The 25201-nt window shown below is 41.8% G+C and overlaps 1 protein-coding gene across 1 annotated transcript; it reads left to right on the top strand.

Moving 5' to 3' along the window:
- The first annotated feature begins 6911 nt into the window (after nucleotides 1-6911).
- On the top strand, nucleotides 6912-20949 carry topaz1 (testis and ovary specific TOPAZ 1). Its single transcript, XM_080862372.1, has 20 exons — nucleotides 6912-7313; nucleotides 10259-12764; nucleotides 12850-12899; nucleotides 14634-14737; nucleotides 15069-15115; nucleotides 15210-15274; nucleotides 15422-15483; nucleotides 16070-16156; nucleotides 16369-16426; nucleotides 16565-16716; nucleotides 16811-16903; nucleotides 16999-17111; nucleotides 17189-17252; nucleotides 17346-17517; nucleotides 17652-17752; nucleotides 17857-18022; nucleotides 19038-19190; nucleotides 19427-19630; nucleotides 19832-20015; nucleotides 20259-20949. Exons 1-20 carry the CDS (start codon nucleotides 7019-7021, stop codon nucleotides 20455-20457), a joined length of 4875 nt encoding a protein of 1624 aa, XP_080718498.1. The 5' UTR covers nucleotides 6912-7018; the 3' UTR covers nucleotides 20458-20949.
- Nucleotides 20950-25201: the final 4252 nt, after the last annotated feature.

Raw genomic sequence — 25201 nt, forward strand, 5'->3', positions numbered from 1 at the left:
CTCAAGGTAATAAAAAAAAAAAGCAAAAAACTGAAGAGGCAGGAGCAGACAAAGGAGGAGGGCCGGCAGCGGCAGAAATCAGAGGAAGAGATGGAGAAAGCGGCGGTTGAAAGAGAAGAAAGAGACACGTTTGAATAGATCTGCCATTACGCCGCCTTATCTTTCGGTTCCTGCGTTCTCGCACAAATGTCACAGATCATTCAGCCTCTTTTTTCACCCTCCATTTCTCGCAGCATCACCCCATTTCTTGTACCAGCTGTTCACTCATCTGTTTCACTTTTGATCTGCTCATTTTTGCATCACACTCTTTCTCTCTGCCTCCTTAACAATTTTTTTTCCTCCCTCTCTTATAAGCCTTAAACACTCACTTTTCTTCAATAAGCACTTCTCCTGAATCGCCCTCTGAGAACTCGCTCACATGTATAGCGCCAATATTGATTATTTCTCACTCGGCGAGCACACAAAGCGTTATTTGTATATGCTGTTAAATGGCTTTTTTTTTTTTTTTTGTCTGCCGAGCAGCTGTGTAGATCCATAGTGCTCAGGTGGAGGTGGGGAAGTGAGGAGGAGGGGTAGTGGAGGGGGGGTCTTGACGTTATCTTGAAACGAGGGGCTGGCTGCCATAGCAACCATATGATGAAGCAGGCAGGGCTATTTAAAGGAATTCAGCTGCTGCTCGCGTTCCCGTCAGCTTCAAACCGGTCCAGCGAAAGACAAAGAAATAGATCCCCGTCTTTCCGAGCCCTCCGATCTAATGGCTCGGTGACAAAATGGAGAAAATGTGACAAAGGGAACGTCTAAATGTAGACGTACTCCCCTTAAACAACTTACAATACGTACAATACTGAAATATTCTGTTTTGTTTGTTTTTTTGTTGTTGTCTACAACTCCTCAGGATGTATTCTCCAAGCACCATTTGAAGTGTTTTTAATAAATCAGCTTTAATCGCAGCCTTCCCGGCAAATCTCGCATCCAGCTTCTAACTGCAAAAAAACGAATGCACTTCCTGTTTTCTGTTAAAATATAAAATGTAGTTAAAGCTTGATGTTTGTGGCATTTTCTTTATTTTACATTGATGTGTATATGCTTGAATTATCTGCAGAAGGGGCCACTGTACTGTGTAATGTCTCAAATTATTCATGACAAATAAACCCATACTTTTCCTCCAGAGAGGTATTTCTCAGTGGACAGCAGCAGCACACGAGGAAACAAGTGCGAGACGAAGAACAACTGCTGTGCACACACACACACACACACACACACACACACACACACACACACACACACACACACACACACACACACACACACACACACACACACAGGAAAGCAGAGAGCGCGCACAAAGGGAACACACTCCTCGTACACCGCTTTCTCTGTCAGTATAGTCATTTGAAGATGCAGACTTGAAGGAAAGCGTACATATATTTCCTATTGCCCTCTTGAGGAAATTGGATTTTAGCTTAGCCTCCCATGTGTCGCAACATTTAACTGATGAATGAGAGGCAGTGCTTTATTTTTCTTTTACTTCTCCATCTCAGCTTTACACCAAATAAGCCCCCACAGGAAGCTGTTATGAGCACAGTATTCAGGATATAAAAGTTAGTTTTCCCAAGTCAGCAAATTAAGGCAGAGATCAAATAAGCTGCAGCAGCCTGGGCGATCCAGGAGTGAAACAGTGATGTTTATTAATCAAGGGGGAGGAGTCCAGACAGGACTTCATTTTCGACCTTAATTGTAGGTATTTGTGTGACGTTTACACAGTTTCCTAAACTGTTAATGGTTTAATTAAGAAAATAATGGGAAGGTTAATTTATATTAAACATGACAGCTAGTTGCAGACTTACTTTAATGGGTCTGTTCCAGAACAAATTAGCATCAGCTAGAAAAGTGAAAACGTTTAACACTTTGGAGGAATCAGACTCGCCGGTTTGGGATCACTGGGTGGATAGGTGATTCTTCCTCTCTCATTAATGTTCTTTTATCATGCTGATATTCACCACCATTTTAATTTGAAGTGCACAATAACGGATAAAACCACTGGTGTTCTTTATCACTGAGTCGAGCCCAGCGTGCTGTTCCAAAGCCTGTGAGAGCAGTCAGGAAGATTTAAAGTGCTTCATAGAAGCAAAATTATGAGTGACCTCTCTCGTAACACTCCCTCCGCTCGTAATACTCGCTCCGCTCTTCACTCTGCTCTTTATCTCACTCTAATCCCAACTCATTTCATATGCTAAGTAAAAGCTTATATCCCCTCTTCACTGTACGTACACACACGCACTTCATCGCTGTGGCGTGATTATAAAATTTGCATAGAGGATGTTTTTGGAGCTGTGGAGAGCTAAAGCGGGGGTTGTGGGTGGTCTAATGTCTGGCAGGTGTAGAGAGGTGGGACAGAGACTCCCAGAATCTCGCTCACGTCTGGATTTACGATAACCCAACAAGAGGAACCCAGAGAAAGTTCCCTCGTGTCTCGGCGTCTCTCTCTCTGCTCACCTCAGATGGTTTCCTCGGATTCTAATTTGCATCTTCTTCTTCCTTTTTTTCTTTTTTCACAGCTGCCACAGATGTAGCGAAGATTAGGAGAGAGAAGAAGAGGCATAGCTGACTCTGTGCACCCAGGGAGGATGCAATGAGGTGGAACTGCCTCTCAGTTTCCCACTGGAAAAAAAAACTTTACCCATCAGAGCGCCATCTGCTGACACGGACACGGTGGGGCGGGACAGCTGGTGTTGTGAATCAGGCCGCCACAGTCCAGGGACCGGCTACTTCCCAACACCAGGGTCTCACCATCACCCCTCACATCTCATTCTGCGTGTATTTGTCAGCTAATGTTCTAGTTTGGTTGTTGTTGTAGTCTCTTACATTCGTTCATGTTGTTACTTGTTTGTTTTTTGTAAAAACTACTTCTCACTTGACTGAAAGTAAAATTGCCTGTGTTGTAAATTACACACTATAATACCTGAAAAAATACAACAAAAAACCCAGTTGAAGTGCCATTGTGAGAGTAAATCTTCCAAAAAATATGGAAAAAATGAGACTATAAATTATCTGTCGTTTTAGTAGGGTAATTAAATAAAGTCGTCAAAATATTTCTGAGAACATTTGTCAGTTTTTTTGTTGTTGTCCCAATTATAATTTGTAATAAAATGTCAGAGTTGCCAATACTCCTCACTAGTTCCATCCATATTAAATAGGAATCAAACAGTAATGGGATCCCACAGGGCTCTATTTTGGGGCCTTTATATTTGACTTTTTGACCTGTCCAGGTTGTACCCTGCCTCACGATCTGAAAGTTTCAGTGATGTAAATAAACTTAATTTATGACTGGACATCTGGACATTTATGGTTTTGTGTGATAAGCCCAAGGAAAGGGCTTACTGTGGTGCCAGCGCTCTTGAACTTTAGTGCACACTGACTGAATCACATAAGCCCCAACACATGTGAAACTTAACATTATAAAATGTGATGAATATATGGCACATCAGTTTTACCTCCTTCTTATTAATCTGCATCCATCATTATGCTGCATTCATCTCGTTTCCCCGTTTCAAGAGATGCATGATCTACTTGAAAACTATGCACAAAATACATAGCATACTTTTTTCAGACATCTGCATGAATAGCTGGCACAAGTGTGGTTGATGGAAAGAAGTATATAAAACACCTCTAAAATTAAGCCCCGCTTTCAGGATGCTATAGCCATAATTGGGCATTTTCAGTCAATTCAGAAAAGAACTACGTAGAATGCACTCCACACACACACAGTTTGATGCAGTGCCGGTCTCAGCTTTTTTTAAGCACACCTCTCCCGCCTCACTAAAAAAACGGAAAGAAGACTGTTATCAGTCCAAACGCCACCAGCTGTGTTCTCACCTGCCTCCCCAGCACCGCCCCGTTGAGCCCACTGCACCACTCCACCCCTGCAGCCGAGCCCGGGACCACACCTCCACCACACACTAATATCAAACAATTACAGTTTCGGTTCACTCGCACATCTACACACAGTATTTGCTGCACCACTCTAGTTCATGTCTTAGTTTTAGACCTTGGATAAAAACAGTTTTCTATTTCATCCCATTAATGTACTTATTACACTCACATGAGAATATGCAGCTATATCATCTAAATATGGCCTGAGGGCTGGAATGTGATCCTTGGACTATCTCACTCCAGTCAGTAATATCCTTAAGAGAATTAAAGAACCCTTAAAAATGAAAATGGGAAGGGTTATGCAGGGGAATCTCAAGGTTTATGACTGTTCTAACACTGCACTGCTACTGAACTCTACTCCATCCATCCATCCATCCATCCATCGTCATCCGCTTTGTCCGGGGTCGGGTCGCGGGGGCAGCAGCCTAAGCAAAGAGGCCCAGACCTCCCTCTCCCCAGCCACCTCCTCCAGCTTGTCCGGGGGAATACCAAGGCGTTCCCAGGCCAGCCGAGAGATATAATCTCTCCAGCGTGTCCTGGGTCTGCCCCGGGGCCTCCTCCCGGTGGAACTCTACTCCAGTGACATGTATTTCATCACTCATTCAGGTAGTGGTGCATATCAGACAACCAGCAAAATGCCGGCTAATTTATTTATTATTTACAGTACTGTGCAAAAGTCTCAAGCCACCATTTATTTCTTTATATATTTCTTGGAAATGTGGAAATATGTGAGGTGATTTATTGATATGTGCAAATATAAAAGGAAATACAGTATACAAGGCAAAATCGGAGATTGTACAAATCTAACAAGCTTGAAAGTCAATATTTGGTATGACCACCTTCAACACTACCTGAACTCTCTTAGGCAAGCTTGCTCATAATTTATTTAAAGAGTCAAGGAATAGTTCGAGGCTTCTTAGACAATCAAAGCTCTTTGGATGTTGGCTGCCTTTTCTTCCATTCTCTATTAAGATGATCAAGATGATCCCACACTAATGCTGAGATTCAGGCTCTGGGGAGGCCAGTCCATGACTTATAGTGCTCCATTGTGTGTTTTTATATCCAGGTATGCTTCATTGACAGTCTGTTTGGGATCACTGTCATACTGAAAAATAAATCTGCTGCCAAACCATACATTGCAGATGGTATTGCACAGAGATCAATGTCTGATGGTACTTTTCTCTGTTTATAATTTCATCAGTGATTGAAATTATAAACACATATTATATTTTCAACAAGATCCTCATCGTAACTAGCTCATGTAACCCCAAACCAAGACAAAGTTTCCACCATCTTTTACTGATGACTGTAGAAACTCACTGTTGTGTTTCTCTTCTGTCCTCCTATGTACTTACTGATGACCATCCATTCCATTCAGGGTTGCAGATGTGCTAGGGATAGGGTGAAAAGCAGGGTATAACCTGAACAGCAACCTGTACATTAGTCTGTACATACAGTGATGTGAACCAAAGAATTTTGGGTTCCTTACGTGATCAGAAATGTTGTTCAGTCCACTTCTTTTGTAATTTGGCATACATAAGCCTTTTCTTCCCAGTTCCCTTTATTAGGTACGGCTTCTTTACAGCCAACCTTTCACTTGCAACATTTCTGACGAGGCTTTAGTATTTAGTAGTATTTTAGTATTTATTTATTTATTGTCATTGTCAAGAACAATGAAATTGCGTTTGGGGCTTCCATACAACCCAAAAAAAAGAAGAAAATAATAAATACCCCTTAAAACCCAAGTGTACATATTTAACCCAGTGTGACTCCAATGCAATAAGACAATCCTTAGCAATAATGTTCGTAGAAATTCAGACAAAGACCTGAGAAACATGACAAAATACAACAATGCAACCCATTCAATATTATTGTACTGTGAGATATGATATCAGATATGATAGTTATCTATTTAAGAAAGAGGGGGGGGGGGGGGGGGCAGGAGGGGGAAGAGAATAAAGATATGATGCACCAATGCAGACCAGTTCATTGCTATTAAGAAGTTGGATATGGTTATTGTCCGTGAGAGGGGGGCAGAGTTCAGGAGCCTCACAGCCTGTGGATACAGGCTGTTGGCCAGTCTGGATGTTCTGGCCTGTATAGACCTGTACCTTCTCCCTGAGGGCAGCAGATGGAAAAGGTGGCGCGCAGGGTGATGTTGGTCCCGCAGGATACTGTGCACCCTCCTCAGACAGCGAGTGGGGAACAGTAGATGGATCATCTGAAGGGCCAGATGCATGTCTCACGTCCTGTGTCAGGTCATTGCTGGGTTTTTTTCCTGTTTCTTACATACATGACTTTCAGTTGTTGTTCGTCTGCTGTGGAGAGTTTTTGGCAGGCTTTTTGGTACCATTTTTCTTAACTCTTCAATGATTCATGGGTCAAGTTTTAGTCATTTAGCACATGAAAATATTCCTCTGAAAATAGTCCAATACAGGGACAAGAATGAAAATGAGTGAAAAAGCAGCCAATGTCCAGAGAAGACTTTGAAAGACCAAAGCCTGGAGAACTAATGCACAATCATTAGAATTAAAATTCTCTTTGAAATAAGTTTGTGTTCACAGCAATTTATATGATTTTATTATATTAACATAGTGCGAGATTCTGTTGGCTTTAGACCAAAATTCCTGGTAGAAGCGTACTCAATTGTTACTTTTCCCTTGAGTACATTCCAGAGCCTGTACTTTGTTGCTTTTACTTGAGTGAATAGGTTAAATCATTAACAAGAGTATTACAAGAGTATTTTAATACAAGTATGTGCACTTCTAATTGAGTACAGAATATCTATAGTTGGGCCACCTCTGGTTAAAAGTTAGTATAGTTATAGAAGCTATTTGGCAATGTGCGTAGGACGGCTAAGAAACGCAAAATGATCTGCGCATGCGCAATGATTCGGGCACACCTTAGCTCCCCATGTCAATCTCAAATTAACAGTGAGCGGCAGGAACACGAGTGCGAGGGCCCCGAATAGTAACGTAATGATGGTTTAAGAAGAACAAGTTCCAGCGTTACTCTGAAAAATACTTTTATAGCAGCCTGGTAAATTATTTAATAAGTTTTGGAAGGCACAGTTTTAACTGTTAGCATGTTTCCATCTTCTAGCAGGGTGAAACTCAACAGAGTTGCGCTAAAAGACGTTGTTGGGTTAAAGCTGACCCCGCGGCGGAGACGAGTCCCAAAGTTACTGAATAGAATTAAGGCTGAAAGCAAAAAACAAGAGAAAAACTTTGATTCCGTGCAGCTAATTTCAGAGAAAGATATGGTGTCACCTCCGGGCAGCAATGAACCCGACCAAAACTTAACGCACACAATGGGTTCCGAAAAGAAGACACAGCCGCCGAGCACTCACGACGAGGAGGAGCCGGAGGAGAATGGCTCAGGTACGCAGAAAACAAAGAGTAAAGTAGACTCTGAGTCACGAGGCGCTGATAAACAAGACGGGCCGAACACTAGAGGCAAGTATCAACAGAGCAGGGGGGGTCAGAAACACGTGCCTCAGACCGCGGTTTATTTGGTGTGTTTTCAAACGGCTCCACGGTAGGACGAATCCAAGGAGTGAAAGGTCCAAATATCAAATGAAGCTGACAAGCCAGGCGACTCTGGCCAGGAGGAGGAGACAGACCGATTTAACGTCGGGTAGATGTCCTTTCAGACAGTGCGACGTTAATGGTAAAAGTGGTGTGGCACGCCGGGCTAAAAGCGTGAGGGTCGGTGTTAGAGAGGGACGGAGTTCAGTGAAGGCCACGTCCGCCGGGTGTGATCCTCAGCCCGCTGCTGCTTCTGCAAAATCGGGAGGAGTGCGAAGGGAATCCCAAGTAAGGTGCACTTTAGCTGGATTATAAGTTAGAGTTTTTAAGGTTAAAGGTTTTAAGGTTGGTTAAATTGCACTGCCTTTAAATTGATTTTACAATTGGGCGTTTTGTGATAGGTTTATGCTTTTAGCTAACTCTTTGCTAATTTGTGCCAAATTGTGTCAGATGCTAAGCTAACAATGTGGTAAAGTCCTACTGAACACGATCCAGTTTTAGTGGATATCATGCAGTTCATGGTTGAACCTGACATGAAGGATCTTCTTAGCTATTACTTGCCCGGATTGGAGTTGATGGAGTTTAATTATACACTAACTAGCAGCCTGCTAATAGCAGATACATTTCCTGTTCATATAGCTGGCACTCGTCTTACTTGCTGAACATGAGCTAGATTGACTAAATAAATCCCCGGCTGTATATTCCTATTAAGGTTTTTTAATATAATCTATTTATTTTATAAAGTGTATAAAAACAATGTTGTTACAGATTTGTCCCCATATTGGACGTGATAGTACCACCGGTTGCTAGGGAAACATGCCTATTCCCACACTTTTTGGGAGTGGTTCTTATGTTCTTGAACGTTGCTCAAAAAGATGGTGCACTTGCCTGTAGTTTTTCATGTTTGTCTGCAAATACTGCTCTCCCAGCTGAAGTAAAACCTGAAGATGGTCTTGAAAGTAAAAGTTCAGCCTATGCAAGTCATTCGCTATCATTTAAACCAAAATCCCGGTACTATGTCAGTGACCAAAGCAGTCAAAAGTATGTTTCATCCAAATGTTTGGGGAATACACCTTTTTCCCTAGTAGCAGGTGGTTGCCAGGGGGTCTCGCACCGGTTTATCAGCAATCCTTTAGTGAATGCCATTAACCTCTAGCATCCAGTCAAAACTGGCTGGAGTACTCAATTTTCCCTCATTACTGATGGTTGCGGGCCTGTGTGACTGAGGCCTTATTCACTTGCTCGTGATAGTCAAACGTCCAAATGGCAGGCAGTTTAATATCACCTGGTTAGTGCTTCACATATCGACAAAACCTCAGTTGGGTAATTTGGGGATTGTCTCATTCACAGCCTGGGAAGCTGTTCCACATAGCTGCCACTCAAGCTTAGTGAACCTACTCTTTACAGTTCTTTATTAGAAGTGGGAACGTTAACCAAATGTATGTTTTCCAGGCTCAGTCAGTCGTTGTTACTAAATCATAACCAGTTATAAAGTAAGAGCTTTTTTTTTTCTTTCTCTAAACCTTAACACACATTTACATTTTTGTATTTCAAGTTCCCTAAAGTCAATCTTTTGAGTGATATTTTGGTTAGATGTCTGAAATAAGATCTCTGGTTAACACAAGCTCTAGACATTTTTTTCCTGCAATATGAAATACTTCAGTAAATAGTGCCCCAATTGTGAATCTTTTTTTTTTTTTTTTTTACATTTTTTAATGATGTCCATTGTCCCAGAGAAGGTGTTGTCTGGTAAATTATGTGTACAGTGTCATTGCACTGAACACAGAACATTTATGGCCTAACAAAAGTGTCTTCATTTATTTCCTATGGAGCTTATTTTCTGACATAATTCAAAACCTCTCTGCCTTTTTGTTGTACCAGTCACAATTATAATCAGTTATGGGTTAGCCTTCAAAAAAAGGTTGTGCCTGGGTAGATTCGGTAAATTAAACTGATATGAAAATCGATTTTTATTTTATTTATTTTCTCAAGGGTGAGACGTTAAGAAGGACAAATCCTAACAAAGTTCTTCAAGAAGCAAGTCTCCGCGACTCAGAAGCCATCTCAGCTGATTTTGAAGCCTATACCTAAATGAACAAAGAGAGCACCTTAACTTTGAGATGTCATCAGAATTTAAAATTATATGCGGGGGGGGGGGGGGGGAAAAGGTCCCTGCTCATCCTGACAGAACACTGAGCAAATGCCATTCTAGTTCATTTGAATAGACACTGTTGATTTAATTGATCCATGAGTAAATATATCCACCGCGATATATGTGAGGACGTCATCCACGTTCCTCAGTGCAGCAACACGATTGGTTCGTATATCTCCTGGTTTGGCTTTTCAAAATCAGAATCAGAAAGACTTTATTTATCCTCAAGGTGCAATTAAGGTACACCAGAGCAGCATGACGTTGAGGGTAAGGACGGGGCATAAACAGGCAATAAGAGTGAGATAATAAATATACAGAATATACAGTATATATACAGTTTTAAAATTTTGATTGATTTTCTTGATTTCTGTTCAGGTTTTTTTCGTTTGATGCCTCTGTGATTAACTGGTCTGTTTGACTTTCCTGCCTCTAATGAAATCAGTCATTGCTCTAAGCCTTTGTTCAAGATGGTGAATGAGATGATCCCAAATGGTGCCGATATTGATTGGAATCGATGCTGTTTGAAAAGCAGTTATTAAAAAGAAAAAAGGAAAGAAAGCTACGGTGATCTTTCTTTCTGATGCTTAGGTAAATCATTGTTATTTCGTTTTGCACTCTCTGACAAGTGTTTTGTTTCCACTTGCAGATGTTGGTAGACATAAAGAGCCAAACCTCTCCGGTCTTACTGGTTCAGAAGTGTTACTAAGAAGAGCCGTCGGAGCCTCCCACTGTGGTGTCTGTGGGGAATGTAAATACACTTCCCCTCAGCGCAAGGTGCCGGGTAAGCTAAAAAGAGCTAGCCCAGGGTCAGAGCCACCTGCTACTCAGTCAGAAATCGAAAAAGAAAACACAATCACTCAGAGCTCTAAGAAGATTATCGTGTGGATAAACCAGTATCCCAAAGTGATCCTTTGTGACGTTGCCAAAAAATGTGAAGCTTGCGGTCACGATTGTGGGTATGTGTTACCGGATGCTCTCGAGAACAAGGTTGTGCGTTGCTTCCAGCAGGAGATGAGAGCTTCAATACGGTTTTGGCCTACTTGTTTAAGGCATAATGAATCAGAAACTGAGAAAAAGGCTCTGTTTAAAAGTAGCAAGTGCTGTCCAAGTGCTCAGGATGAGAAGACCGTCTGTCAGTCTCAAAGTCTGACCCGCCAGAACCACCTGGATGAAGGCATGCATTCACAGCCATTATCCCATCATACCGTGAGTCCTTTCCACCGGAGTCAGACAGGCGAAGACTCTGCAACTTGTTCTGCTTCTTTTTTACTAGATGAGCATACAAAGACAGGCAACTGCAGAGGTGGCATGCGTGACAGAGATGCTGAAGTGGACCTTGGTCCAGGATCAGATCCAGTAAGCCCAGAGACTTGTAGAGAAAAAGGAAAGGTAGGGGATAGCATTGAGTGCAGCAGCACTTTGGACTTCGCGCCCACCGATAAGTGTAGCGCTTCAGGTGGTCAGAAAGGCGATCCCACAAATGCTGATGGATCACACGTGTTGTCAGATCTCATCGATCATGTTAGTGACGAGGATACAGATGCACCAGAGTCGTACACTTGCCAGAGAGTAAGGGCGTATTTGAGAAAAATACATTTTTCATGTGCACGCACTTACATGGCCTGGCCTTTCTCAAAGACTTGCACAGCAAATGCTTCTACCACAGCAGGGACTATTGATCCATCAGCAAAGGATGGGATTGACTCTGCAACAGCTAATCAAAGTATGCCAGGTTCATCCAGTAACCTGTTCAAGGACATTCCCCCGAAGGCACCTACAGAGAAATGGGAAGAGGATGGAGAAAGCGCTTTTGCTCAGGGAAATGAGAAAAGGCACAGAAAAGACATGGAGACCTCACCGCTGTTTAACCAGCCTGAAGAGTTAGAAACCAGGCCTAATTCAGATACGGCATCATTCCCCCCTCCAGCTCAGTGTGGAAGGGAGCGTGGCACTGATGGAGTCTCAGCCTCGGCTTTGCTAGTTAATGGACCAGAAACTGTCACCTCCATATCGACCCCTTCCCCCTCAGTCCTCGGCCTGAGTGACTGGGACACTGCCACCACTCTGTCTCTTATGTCATCTCCATTCACACAGGGCAGCATGAGCAGCCTCTCAGCCACAACATCTTCTCTCCCACCTTCATCGCTTATTCCCAAGAGAGTCAATGTTGCTGACAAAATATTGTCCTCCTGTGAAGAAGCCCAAACAGCTTCTTCCTCTCCCAATGTTCCTCTGCACAGCCCTGACTCCTTTCATACATGTGAATCCTTTGTCCTTCCTCAAGATGAATATGAAAATGACAAGGAACCATTCCCATGCAGGAGCCCCCCCAGACTGGACCCATATTATTGTGCAAGTTCGTTTAGGGGCAATGCTTCAGTGGGTTCACTATTGTGCAGCATCTCCCAGGAACACTGCGTAGAGTCAGACTTGAATGAATTCATGCTTCCACCTTTGCTCTCCCCTGTCCATTCACCACAACGGCAGTTGTGCCAGAGAAGCTTCTCGTGCTGCAGCTCAAGCAGTACAGATGAGGAAGAAATGAACAAAGATGTGAGCAACTTGCCACAAAATGATAATTGCAAGGATTGTCTTGAGCACCATATTGAAGAGTTGGAAAGAGACTTGTCAGACTTTACAACTCCTGAGACACCAAGGGAACCTCAGTCTTCTCCCAGCAGTGAAGAAGAAAGTGATGACGAGGATGATGTGGAGCAGGGTAACCGAATTTCAGAACAAGTTTCCTTACATCGTAAAATAAAGCCGAGCCTTAGCTCAGGTGTTCTGACAGAGCCCTGCTCTTCTTCCTGCAGCGACGAAAAGAACGGTGCGGCCTTGAGTGATGGAGAATCACACTCAGACACAGAAGAGGGATCAAGCCCGTCTAAAATAGCAAACAGCGAAGAGGATAAAACCCAAGGAGAAGCAGCTGGTGATTCTCAGCCTGGCATTTTGGACGAGTTAACAGCCTACGAACAGGACATCCTGCTTGTTGACGTGATCCAGGACGACCCAGAACTGTTTGACAACCTGCCTGATCAAAGTTTGCTGAAGCTGGGTCCTACCCGAGCTGCCGAGGCTCCGGGAACCAAACCTGCTGCTGTGGTGAATACTCCAAGAAGAGATGGAGCGTCACAGGAGCTGCAAGAGAGGTAAGGTCTTATATTTAACATTAAGTCCTGCAAGTGACAGATTAATTGTTGAATGCTTTATAAATAAAAGTTACTTTTGTTCTAGATTGGCTCCAGTTACTGTGGATTTGCCTTGTGACAGTCCCAATAACACAGGTACGATCAGTGCGCAGAGAAACTGAGCCATGATGACAGTGTCTTCTATATTTTATTGTTTCCTTCGATATGTATAAAGTGAAAATAAGACAAAAGAAGCTAAACATTTTAAAAAAAGGAAAATAAGTAAAAACAGTAGAACGCTCGGTAAAAGTAAAGGCATGTCAGTGTTTGTGACTCAACCTAAAGTTCTGCCACATGGATGGGACGCAGTGCTCGTCTGACAGCCAGAGTCTGTGATTTTTACCTGTTATGATCTAAAGTAACAGGGTTGCTGTTAGGGCTGTTCGATATAATGATATATATCAGATGACCATATGAAAACATCTATTGTTTCATTTTACGCTATCATTTGTTTCGTGGTGTCACAAAATAAATTGTTTACGGTAATATTTTTTTCATGGTTTTGATGGTCACTGTAGAATTAATTTTAATTAAGTTCTCTCTTTCTCTTATATTTAATATAACCACACTACGGACGGACAAGCGACTGCTTTTATGTGTTGTCATTAGCAACAATGACAGTAAAACTATCGCGTGGCTCCGCCGTCCGCTTATTTTCCAAATAAACCTTTCACAATAAAGCTGAAGATCCTGTTAAGATTTTTCAAAATAAACCGAATCACATGAAATAGTATGCAGAGTGTTTACGGACAAGAAGCTAAAAAGAGCCGTCAGGTGCTAAAAAATAAACCTTAGAACAGGATTTTGCCTGCAGCGCGCCGTGTAATAAATGCTCACAAATAAAACTGTGGCTGTTTCAACTTGTGCCTTAAAATGTAGTTTAATGCATCGGTGCCCAGCTGAAGCCACTTCACGCAAGTCAAGTTGCCCGAAATTCACAGAAAATGTAAAATTTTTGTGATATTTATCATTGTTGGGATGATAAATGTCTTATATCGGGAAATGAGATTTTGGTCATATCACACAGCCCTAGTTGCTGTGAAAGAAATGGAGAAAGCTGCTTGTTTTTTTTTTTTTTTTTTACAGATATAGATAAACAGCGTGAGTCTGGAGTTTTATGGATTCACTTACTTGCTGGAAAGAGCAGTCCGACTGCAGTTAAAGCAATAAAAATGTCCTGGTTGATTCTTTTATGTGGCTAAAATCCACTTTGGCACCTCTGCAGCAGTACATTACTAAGTTACTTAGTTCTTGCATTGCTCCTAATATCTCAAACTGTTTTTAATTCAAAGATTAGAGAGACATGTAAACTGGTTTTACGGAGCTTACTGAAAATCCCAACAGCTCCTAAATGAGAAACTCACTGCTTTTAAAAGGAAATTAAATTTTTTTGCATTTTATATTTAACTGACTGCTTATGATGTCCCACATGAAAATACCAACATGTCTAAGTTGTTTATCGCCATTAAGCTTTAAAGGATTGATTTTCTGGTTAATATTGTGCAGTAAGTTGATTTTCTTACACGAGTTTCAAAGCTTGTGGTCCTTTTGTGAGAGATGAAATGTGGTAAATGTGATTATATTTTGTCCAGTACAGATGTTTGTTCAAAATTTCAAGTTATTGTCTCAGACGTTTTAGTTAGTAAGTGGAAATTTTAAGATGCCTAACTCAACTAACTTTGATAATGGCCATTATAATGGAGACAATGGCCTGAAATGACCCAAAACTTTGACATACTTTAAAAAAAATTCCCCTCTATGATTGGAACAGACTTCAGTAGACCAGAGATTAACTTGTGATTGTTTTTTTTTCTTCTTCAAATCCTATAGAGGAGAGTAACAGCAGGCCATGGAGACCTCATTCTAGCAGCACCCATACTGGAACACAGAGCGACACATGCCCTACCTCCACTGAGAAGCAAAGCAAACATGTGGTAAAGTAATGGGTCCTCTGCACAATCAGATAGATAGAGAAAGGAGCAGCGTGCACGTCAGTGGTTTTAACTTCCCTGAGGTTTTGTAGAAAAACATGGCAGGGCTTTTAATAGGGCTTCTTCTGCATAAATGCTCTCTGTGCATTTTAGAGAGCACTGAGTCTGATGTATTACAGCGACAATGTTTAAAGATCTGACACATCAAATACTGAATTTAAATAATTTTATTTTCAAAGGAATGGGTGTTTCATACGTTATCCTGCTTCTAAAGTATAATAAATGCACAATAGTGTATCTGTCATGTGTTGTTGTTTTTTTTTTTCTCCAATAGGTTCAATCTGATACCAACAGCAATCATGTAAATAGTGGCCCAGAAAGGTACCAGTTTGCTTAGTGCACATGACCTGATCTTTGATTTGTCACATTAATCTTTCAGTCTCGCGATCATCATATTGTTTATGTTCTGTAACAGGAGCCAGCCCATCAAGACGGTGAACTCCTTTCAAAACATCCCCCCACTCATGTCCATGGGAACCGGTGAGGGAGAATGAAAAGGGCTCAGACAATGAACTTTAATTGCTGTTGCGTTTATCTTGTTCTCACTAATAACTCCTCATTTTATAACTTAATTGCCAATGTGAGTGCTCAGCGTTACTTTATTCTTTGGCTCTTCTGGTCTCCAAGCAGGGGCATGGATCACAAACTCCGCAAACATGATGGATTTTAGGCGCCTGAAATCAAGTTCTGTAAGTGTTCCTTTGTATATTACCATGTTGCTACTGAAAAAATGCTCAGTTTAAATACATGTTCGGTGGCGTTAGCATAGATTGGACTTTCCAGTTATTTAATAGAATATAACTGAAATAAATCTGGAAAAGTCAGAACTGGTTTTGGAAGTTCTAGTAGGACAACTAATTTTAAACTTATAAAGAAATTACTGTCATATATACAGTATCTGGAGATATGAGGGTCCTTTCCATAGTCTGTGTATAAAGATGGATGTGGCCTTTTTGAAAATGAATCTTAAATACCTTTAAATCTCTGACCTCAGTAAACAACTCACTGATGAGTTTGTGGTCTCTAAAACTAATGAATCCTTGCTGAATACAGCACGATTTCCATTTTCTAAACCATGAACAGAAATGGCCTCAGTTTCACGGTCTGCTCTGACAATCATTCGGTTTCAGCTTGAGGTTTCCCAAAAGAATTAAACTAATGTCGCCGTGGTTACTGCAGATGTACAGTTCGTTCTTCTGTACAATAAATATGTTTTGCACTGTGGGTGAATTGCATTGCTATAACTTGACTGTGTGATGCTGTCTAAATGCCCAGTACTGCAGGCTGTACTTCAGTGAATCACTGACCTGTGGGTTCAAAATGTGTCGCTTCCAACATCTGCCTATGGAGGGGGATGAAAAGGTACACTCTGTGGTTTTTACTTTATTTATTTATTTATTTATTTATTTTTTCTTGATTTCACCAAAGACAGTAAATTGTTTGTGTATTGTGTACATTTTATGTTTTTAATCTTGAATTTAAAAAATCAAATCGAATTGTTGGAGATTGCAGGGCCAACATCACCCTCTGTTGTGACATCGCTGTAATTGCACACTTTCTTTTTCATTTGCTAGTTTTGTATTGAAAACGTGACAAGATTCATCAAAAATCCAACGTGCCTTCAGAAAGCAGGTGAGTTTCCTTCCTTTCCTTCCCACTTCTCTTTTTCTCCCACAGCCTTTGTGCACGCTGCATGCTAAACTGATTGCCCATCTTTGCTGCGTCATCGGTCTCCTTTCTCCTCTCCTGCTCTACCCCTGTTCTCCTCAGGAGCTGTGTTTACAGGATATTACCAGAAAAACCCGCCAGGAGTGTATTTCTCTTTGCCGATATTTTTCTCCCTCCTCTGGGCTCTGCTGAAAGCTGGCATGTTGTCCGAGGTCTTTTCCGTCCTCAGTGTTGGCTTGGCTCACAACATAGTGGTCAGTGTAGCAGTCCTGACATTAACCACGGAGAAAACTAAACAACTGATTGATGCTGACATGAGATTAGACGTTGATCTTGTTTTCTTTTTAGCCCAGCCACGAGTTCCTCCTCTCCCTTTTTAACTGCGTGAGAGAAAAGGGTGTGATGGGCTTTGTGCCTGAACTCATGCAGCTCACTTTCAAGGTATCAGTTGTTTGCCTTTCATTATGCTCTGAGTTTAGCTCATTTGCTTTATGTGCCTCTGGAAGAATTTAGACTACCTGTCTGTATGTTTACAGATGGCCAACGCTGGACTAGAGCTGAGTTTGGACTGCCTCGACTGTGTAAGGAACACTCCTCTTTTCCAGCAAATGATTCATCCAAACTCGCCTTCGGTGTCCGGCAACAACAAGTGAGTGAGCCACAAAGTTCACAATTGTTTTCATTTGTTAATCATAACTCTTATAATTCTTATTTTCACTCTTAAAGGGTTTCCTCTGGTGCACCGTTTCCAGAGTACCTGAATTTAGCCCATTCCATTGTGGAAATGGAGGTAAGAGCTTCACATCTTTTGACAGCTTTGTCTGTAAAGATGGTGGTGCGTTGTGCTCATGTGTGTATTTGTTGTATTTGTTGTCTGTGTCAGCTTTGTATGAAACAAGAGGACTGGAGGAGGATAGGTGAGGTTTTTAGAGGGATCTGCCAGTCCAACCAGCACCCCAGCCAAGTGGAGCGCATCAGTGGTCGCATTGCTGTCGCGCTCCTGTCTGAGGGCAAAGACAAGCTGTCACTGCCCTTTTCTGTATTTGCTGAGACAGGTAAAAGCTCTAAGTAGAGATAAACATCAGTTTTCTTCTCCCAGTGTGGTTCTGTGTACTAGCACCTTCCAGATTCCAGTCTGGAGGGGAAAAAAGTAGCTGTTCATTTATTTATTCATTCAAATGTTCTTTAGTGTGTCAGAATGAAAGTGAGGACAGCATGGTGAGGAGTTTCGTAGGCAGAATTGGAGTCTCTCTGATGTTACGGTACCACAAAACGCATCAGTGGGCCAAGGTAATCAGGCCGTGCAGCTCGCATCACACTCTCCTCGTCACATCTGAGCAGCATCTTCGAATTTAGGATGTCATTGTTTGTCTGTGTCATGTTTACTGATGCAGGGTCGCAGGGTGGTCGAGACGCTGTCTGTTTTAAAAGTCGGCTTCTCAACTCTGAAAGGTCTGTTTGGGAACGAGGACGGAGCGTCACGATGCTGCCTGATCACTGTGGCTGCAGAGGTCTTCCTCCTGAGTGGCAGCGTGGAGGGAGCTCTGAACACACTCCGAGGTAGTGACTCGTGAAGCTGATCGATGTTTATTTAGCTAATGTCGTCATGCTTAAAATGTAACCAGCGTTTTATTTTCATGGTTTATAAGTGCAGAGTTTCACAGCTCGAATAAAAATGGGATTTATGCTGCATTAGCAAAGCAAAGTCAACTAAAGGGCCAACTTTTAACTGGTGCTGAGATATGTCAGCTTTACAGCTAATAGCTGTTTGTGTCAACAAGCTGAATCCCAAAGATTTTATTTTGCGCCTGTCTAAACTGTGTCATCTTTGGCATAAAGAAATGGGAACAAATTATGTCTGTGTAGTTTCTCATTCATGGTAGTCTTAAGAGCTTGGAAAAAAGGAGACTTCATTACGTTTGTCAAGACATTTGATCCAAGAGGCTTTTTCGGATCAGAACTGAAGTTTTCTTCTTTTTCTGAGCTCTTAAGATGAAAACATGATTTCTTTTGTTTTTGTGACTGGCTGCTAAAAACAAAGTGCCTGAAGAATCAATGTCAGAAATTGTCTGATATGTATGGGCCATTATGAATCATTTTATGCTTGGATGAGTTCTATGTCAGTGTTAAGTAGCTTTGCAAACAAGAAAGTGGTCAGGTGCAAGGACTGCGCTGAAGATGAGGGGAAAAGCAACCAATGTCTAAAAGACAGATTTGAATGACCATCAGAAAGTGCTGAGAGCTGCTGCTCAGGATCAGTTGTGTAACAAAGACAAGTCTGGCTTCTTGCGAGGAAAGTGTAAAAAATGACTCAAGACTTTGCACAATCCTCAATAATAGGTTTCCATTAATGTCTTTTCTTAACACTCACAAACTTAAAGTTCTTTCCCTGTAAATCAGTAAAAGCAAATTTGGTTTTATGTCCTCAGACTTTATGTGGAAACCTTAAAAGTGATAGTCGTCTCGCTGCCCTGAGAAATGCTAGCTTTCATAGTCTTGTAGGTAATGTTGTAGAACTGTGAAACCAGTTATTTGCTGAATTGTTTAAATTTTGTTTATACATCTGTTAATCCAGAAAACAAGTGGTTCCTGAGTTCGTCCTCATGGCCGTGTGAGCCTGCCGATCTGGAGAGTAGGACTCGTGTGCTGATACGTCTGGCTGAAAAAACCTCTCACAGAGACACGCTGGAGCTTCTCTGTAATCTTCCTGGAGTTAAAGAGTCAAGTGGTGAGTAACCTACAGAGAGCTGAAATTAAAGTTAAAAAAAACAAACAAACAATGATACAGCAGGTTAGTCAGCTTTGCTACTAAACTGGCCAGATCAGTATCCCACAAGTTTAACTGACTCGCTACACTCTGATTAGAAAGTGCTGGTTTAATTTTGTACAGTGTTTGCTAGCGCTAATAGATGCTCAGCTGTGAGAAAAATTTAGTTGATAAAGAGGTTTTTCTTTTTTCTCCAGACTCGATGGATATCTCCAGGTACAGCCCCTTGTTTAACTCTCACCTTCAAGTGTGTGTGGACAGGCAGATACTTCCTGTGGCTTCAGACACGGTGGACTTTATGCTCTCTAAAAACCTGGCTGTTGACCACACAGTGCTTCGGATACTTTTACAGAAACTGGGCAAGCAAAACCTCTGGCTCCGGGCTCGGGAAGTCTTCAAACGTAAGTACCACACTCTGGTTTTTACTGCTACACTTACATCATTGCATCATAAATGTGAGTTGTCGAAGGCAGGAAACAGCTGCAGATTCTATTACGGCACCAGATGTTGAGTCTGATCAGTCTCAGCTAACGTTTACAAATGGTCAAAGATTTGGATTAGATTAGACTCTGAGGTGTGCTCGCTGCGTTCATGTTCATTAGATTCTCTGAGTGTGGGCTACTACCCTGGAGTCTCAGCTCCCCCTGGTTTCATGACACTGATTGTCCCCTGTCGACTGGGGGAGGTGGAGCTGGCTCTCACCTTCGAGATGTTCATCACTGTCAACGCAACAGTCATTCACCACCTATCAGAGCCCATTACTTCTCTCACCATTACTCTCAAAAGGTAAATTGTGTTTTTGTGTATAAGGAGTCTGTTCAGATGGAATCAGTGAAATATTGGCATGGGGGGGGGGGCTGGATTGATGTCAATTAACTTTGATATGTGATAATTTCACCCAGAAATAAATAAATAAATAAAAAAAGAACTCTTTGCATTCAAAATTATAAAAAAAAGATTGTCCATGGTTAGTGTATGTAAAGATTCGACTGCAGTGGTACGTGATGTTCGTGCTTTCTCCTCTTCCAGGACTCAAAGCTGTGAGAGCGAGTACCTCTCTGCTGGCAGCCGCCTCCTCTCTGCAGCTTGTATCCCTCAGCCCAAACTAATAGTCCATTACACAGCAGTCAACTCAGAACAAGAACAAGTGTTCATGCTGGACGTTCCCTCTGCCCGCCGCTGGCTCCGCCACAATCATCTGTGGGCCCATGAGGTGTGGACACACTAAACCACCAGCTGTTTATTTCTTTGCTGTCTACAGAACTCCTTCTCTTTCCTTTAGAAACTGCTTGTGCTCAACAGCCGCTGACTCTCAGGAAAACAACCAATGAAATCAGGAATATGAAAGATTGCATATTTCTTGGTCATGTTTCAATTGACTTGAACTGAGGAGCAGAAAAACACAAAGACCAAAAACTACTATTCTTTTCTTTCTTTCTTTCTATCTTTATTTTTTTTTGGTTCAGAGTAGTTTTAAAATAGGTTAAGAGGTTGTTTCCTGAGTTCTTTTAGCTGATTTGTCAATCTGTTTGTGAGATTGACTCTTTGAAAGCAAAAACTCTGTTTAGGAACAGAGTCCAGCATGTTTGTTGCACGATTGTGTTTACTTCATTGTAAATAACATCTGAGTGTAAATAGGTATATATTTATAATGGTGTTTAGTCTTTGACAGTATTATGTTGTTATATTAATGTCAAAACCTCAATTGTTGCCAGTTAAGGAGCTGTGATTTACCTTTTCTTTGTATGAAGTTTTTATATATATATATATATATATATATATATATATATATATATATATATATATATATATATATATATATATATATATATATATATATATATATATATATATATAAATAAAAAGGTTCTACTTAAAAAAAAAAGGCTCTTTTTTTTTTTTTCTTCTTCTTCTTTCAAATGAGAAAGGACATTTCTCTAAAAAGTGATTTTTGGATTTGACCACAGTTGCTTCCCTGCAGTCTTTAACATTTCTCCTCCAGCAATGATGTAGCGGGTAAATGCAGCGTTACTGGAATCTCAGATTCTGGCCACTTTACAATACACAACATTACTTATAATTTCTGTTCCAGAGAACTTTCCTATTCAAAATTCTTTCAGGCATGTTTTCCTCTTCTTTTCGCAGCCAGCATCGCTCACTGTACGGGTCTCATTTTATGGTCCCTGTAGTAGAAGACGGGTTCCTCATGAAAGAAAAAAATCAGTTATCTGTGACTGCGACATGTTTGAGGAGCTTGATTACTGGAACATCAGTTGAGGCGTGAAGCATTTGACGCGGTGTCTTGGTTAAAAAGCACAACCCTGGCTGACTGACATGTCTGATCGTGCGTGACAGAAAGGTGGATTTAATATTGTTGCAGAGTCTTTGCAGCATAGGTTGAAATGTCTGTCACAAAAATATCAAAGTGCTGATTGACAATAAAAGTTTTTGCATACTATTTGGTGAGGTTTTTATTTGATTTTTTTACTTTGTGGCAGAACAGCTAAATAATTTAATGTAATTTAGTTGCTTCTATCCAGAACTCACTGACTTGACTTTCCCTTCAGTGCTTGGAATAAAAGCCCTGCTGTGGCCCTTACGTGGTGTTTCTGCTATTCAGCCACTAGATGGCGAACTTTGACATGAGCAGACCATAAAATAAACACATTTGCTGACACATGGTTTGAAAGCCACAGAGACCGGTGTTTAGAGAAGATGTTTCTCAGCTGTTCTGATACTCCTGACACATAAAGGATCACTGAAGGTTTTCGCTCAGGGAGCAGTTGTCCTCCTCTTTTAATATTATACAAAACAAATGTATAATATACATTTGGCCGCCGTTTCTGTGGGGATGGTGTTTGCTCTGTGTTGTAGCATCCTGATGACACTCGGTTTGAGCTCAAGTAGATGATTTTAAATGTCCCCCATTACTGATGGGAGTCTCACAGTCTAAGAAGGCTACCCGTGTCATTTTTCATATCCTTCCCCATGATCTTAATGCGGTGGTCCACCGAGTTACTGTGATCAGTGAACTGTGGTACGTCTTGAAATTTGATTTTCACCCAGGTGTCATCACATACCTGAACCAATGACTTGGTGTTTCAGGGCAGGATAACAGAGCCCTTTTTTCCACTTCTTCACTGTACAAGACAATTTGCCTATAAATGATCAAGAAACTGACCTCACAGCTCATTGTTCATTCAGTGGTGCTTATTTCAGTTATTATGCAAATGTACAGTGGGGCAAAAAAAGTATTTAGTCAGCCACCGATTGTGCAAGTTCCCCCACTTAAAATGATGACAGAGGTCAGTAATTTGCACCAGAGGTACACTTCAACTGTGAGAGACAGAATGTGGAAAAAAAAATCCATGAATCCACATGGTAGGATTTGTAAAGAATTTATTCGTAAATCAGGGTGGAAAATAAGTATTTGGTCACCTCAAACAAGGAAAATCTCTGGCTCTCACAGACCTGTAACGTCTTCTGTAAGAAGCTTTTCTGTCCCCCACTCGTTACCTGTATGAATGGCACCTGTTTGAACTCATCATCTGTATAAAAGACACCTGTCCACAGCCTCAAACAGTCAGACTCCAAACTCCGCCATGGCCAAGACCAAAGAGCTTTCGAAGGACACCAGGAAAAGTATTGTAGACCTGCACCAGACTGGGAAGAGTGAATCTACAATAGGCAAGCAGCTTGGTGTGAAAAAATCAACTGTGGGAGCAATCATCAGAAAATGGAAGACATACAAGACCACTGATAATCTCCCACGATCTGGGGCTTCACGCGTGGGGTCAAAATGATCATGAGAACGGTGAGCAAAGATCCCAGAACCACACGGGGGGACCTGGTGAATGACCTGCAGAGAGCTGGGACCAAAGTAACAAAGGTCACCATCAGTAACACACTACAACGGCAGGGAATCAAATCCCGCAGTGCCAGACGTGTTCCGCTGCTGAAGCCAGTGCATGTCCAGGCCCGTCTGAAGTTTGCCAGAGAGCACATGGATGATACAGCAGAGGATTGGGAGAATGTCATGTGGTCAGATGAAACCAAAGTAGAACTTTTTGGTATAAACTCAACTCGTCGTGTTTGGAGGAAGAAGAATACTGAGTTGCATCCCAAGAACACCATACCTACTGTGAAGCATGGGGGTGGAAACATCATGCTATGGGGCTGTTTTTCTGCCAAGGGGACAGGACGACTGATCCGTGTTAAGGACAGAATGAATGGGGCCATGTATCGTGAGATTTTGAGCCAAAACCTCCTTCCATCAGTGAGAACTTTGAAGATGAAACGAGGCTGGGTCTTCCAACATGACAATGATCCAAAACACACCGCCCGGGCAACAAAGGAGTGGCTCCGTAAGAAGCATTTGAAAGTCCTGGAGTGGCCTAGCCAGTCTCCAGACCTCAACCCCATAGAAAATCTGTGGCGGGAGTTGAAAGTCCGTGTTGCTCGGCGACAGCCCCAAAACATCACTGCTCTCGAGAAGATCTGCATGGAGGAATGGGCCAAAATACCAGCTACTGTGTGTGCAAACCTGGTAAAGACCTATAGTAAACCTTTGACCTCTGTTATTGCCAACAAAGGTTATGTTACAAAGTATTGAGTTGTATTTTTGTTATTGACCAAATACTTATTTTCCACCCTGGTTTACGAATAAATTCTTTACAAATCCTACCATGTGGATTCATAGATTTTTTTTTTTTCACATTCTGTCTCTCACAGTTGAAGTGTACCTCTGGTGCAAATTACTGACCTCTGTCATCATTTTAGGTGGGGGAACTTGCACAATCGGTGGCTGACTAAATACTTTTTTGCCCCACTGTACTGTTTATAAGGTGGGTAAAACCTGCAGTCAGCTGAGACTGGGAAAGGTTTCTCCCACTGAAAACTCTTCATCCAGATGAACAGAATCAACTTTCTGGGATTTCCTTACCTGGATGGTTGAGCATGCATCAAGACTGTCCAGATGGGTCATTCTTTACATGCATGTGTGTCTACTCTGCACTGATTAAACAGCACTGTGAAGGTGTGGCAGAGCTTCATACCCACCAGGGGGAAGTATTGTGTTAAGGTAGGGTCAGCAATGAGACAAATGCTGCCATTTAAAAAGGCAAGTGGAGTACAATACAGGCTTTAATGGTCCCTTTACTGACCCCTCGGTTTCTTACAATATGTCAGTATGTGATGGTGAAATCACTTTTGAACTCACAAGCTTCACTGCCTTTTAGAGCTTCATTTTGAGAGACGCTCAAGTAATAAGGAGATATGTCTTTAACAATGAGAGTCAAAATATGCCCTCACGTGTCTGTGGACTATGAATATCTGTAGAGACGACACTTTATGTGAACTCTGTCAAGAGATCACGAAGTCAGATGATACAGCGAGCAGGAAAACGGGCGCCTGTGCATGTGTCATTCCAGGATGGCACCCTAACAGAGGGCCGTTTGTCTGACTCATTTTCACTCAGAGCAGTGGTCTTAATGAGCGCCTTCTTCAGTCTCTCAAAACAACCCTTTGCACTTTGGCCCGTGTCATCTGACAAACAGGGAATTCTTCTTCTTCAGCTTTAAAGAATACACTAATTCTGCAGTCAGTGCCACGAGCAATCATCCGCTGTGCCTGCAGTAGCTTATTCGAGGAACAGTGTAACACATCGTGCTTCGTGGACAGTTGAGTGCAATGTTCTCTCACTTTGATCATTTCCACCCATGATTGCGTTGATATGACAAAACTGAGGGAGGATGCCACCGTTTAGCCCACTTTAGCCACACCCCTGTGTTGGTGAACCCTGTGGCATTAGCTTAGCAGAGCATCTACTGTTATTTTAGAGAAAACAGAAAATTCTTTGCTTGATACAATGGATTAAACTTAAAAAAAAAAGAGAGTGAGTCTGTAACTACATCTGTAAAACATCCATCCATCATCCACATACAGAGATGCGTCAGGGGAAACTCGGGGTTCAG

The sequence above is a fragment of the Rhamphochromis sp. 'chilingali' genome (assembly GCF_963969265.1).
Source record: "Rhamphochromis sp. 'chilingali' genome assembly, chromosome: 17".
Lineage (NCBI taxonomy): Eukaryota > Metazoa > Chordata > Actinopteri > Cichliformes > Cichlidae > Rhamphochromis > Rhamphochromis sp. 'chilingali'.